The sequence below is a fragment of the Charadrius vociferus genome, unplaced genomic scaffold (assembly GCF_000708025.1).
Source record: "Charadrius vociferus isolate BGI_N301 unplaced genomic scaffold, ASM70802v2 scaffold784, whole genome shotgun sequence".
In the NCBI taxonomy this organism is placed as follows: domain Eukaryota; kingdom Metazoa; phylum Chordata; class Aves; order Charadriiformes; family Charadriidae; genus Charadrius; species Charadrius vociferus.
In genome coordinates this window covers 327-677 of record NW_009648161.1, presented here as the reverse complement: position 1 = coordinate 677, position 351 = coordinate 327, and the positions used below count along the sequence as shown (strand labels likewise).

The 351-nt window shown below is 62.4% G+C and overlaps 1 protein-coding gene across 1 annotated transcript in view; it reads left to right on the top strand.

Moving 5' to 3' along the window:
- The window catches only part of PLEKHG5 (pleckstrin homology domain containing, family G (with RhoGef domain) member 5), a gene marked incomplete at its 3' end in the record, with an annotated part of 19,190 nt that overhangs the window by 18,563 nt on the left and 276 nt on the right, over positions 1–351 (top strand). The window contains exons 10-11 of the mRNA XM_009884077.1: positions 2–34; positions 281–349. Coding sequence (XP_009882379.1) covers positions 2–34; positions 281–349 — 102 coding nt within the window. The remainder of the gene's footprint in view (position 1; positions 35–280; positions 350–351) is intronic.

Sequence of the window (351 nt, the reverse complement as noted above, 5' to 3'; positions counted from 1 at the left end):
GGTGGTGGAGTGCACCCAGGATGAGGTGGACAAGGTAGGCTGGGCATGGCAGAGCTGCCATGCCATGCCACCCCATATCTTGCCACCCCATGTCATGCCATGTCATGCTACTCAATGCCACCCCGCGCCATGCTACCTCATGCCATGTCATACCACCCTATGCCATACCGTGCTATGCCACCCTGTCATTTCATGCCATGTCATGCCACCCCATGCCATGCCATGCTACCCCATGCCACCACATCCCATGCCCGGCGCTGACGCCAGGGGCTCCCGGCAGCTGCTGAAGGAGTTCCTGCGTCTGGACCTGACGGCACCCATCCCCGGCACCTCCCCGGAGGACACCCGGCA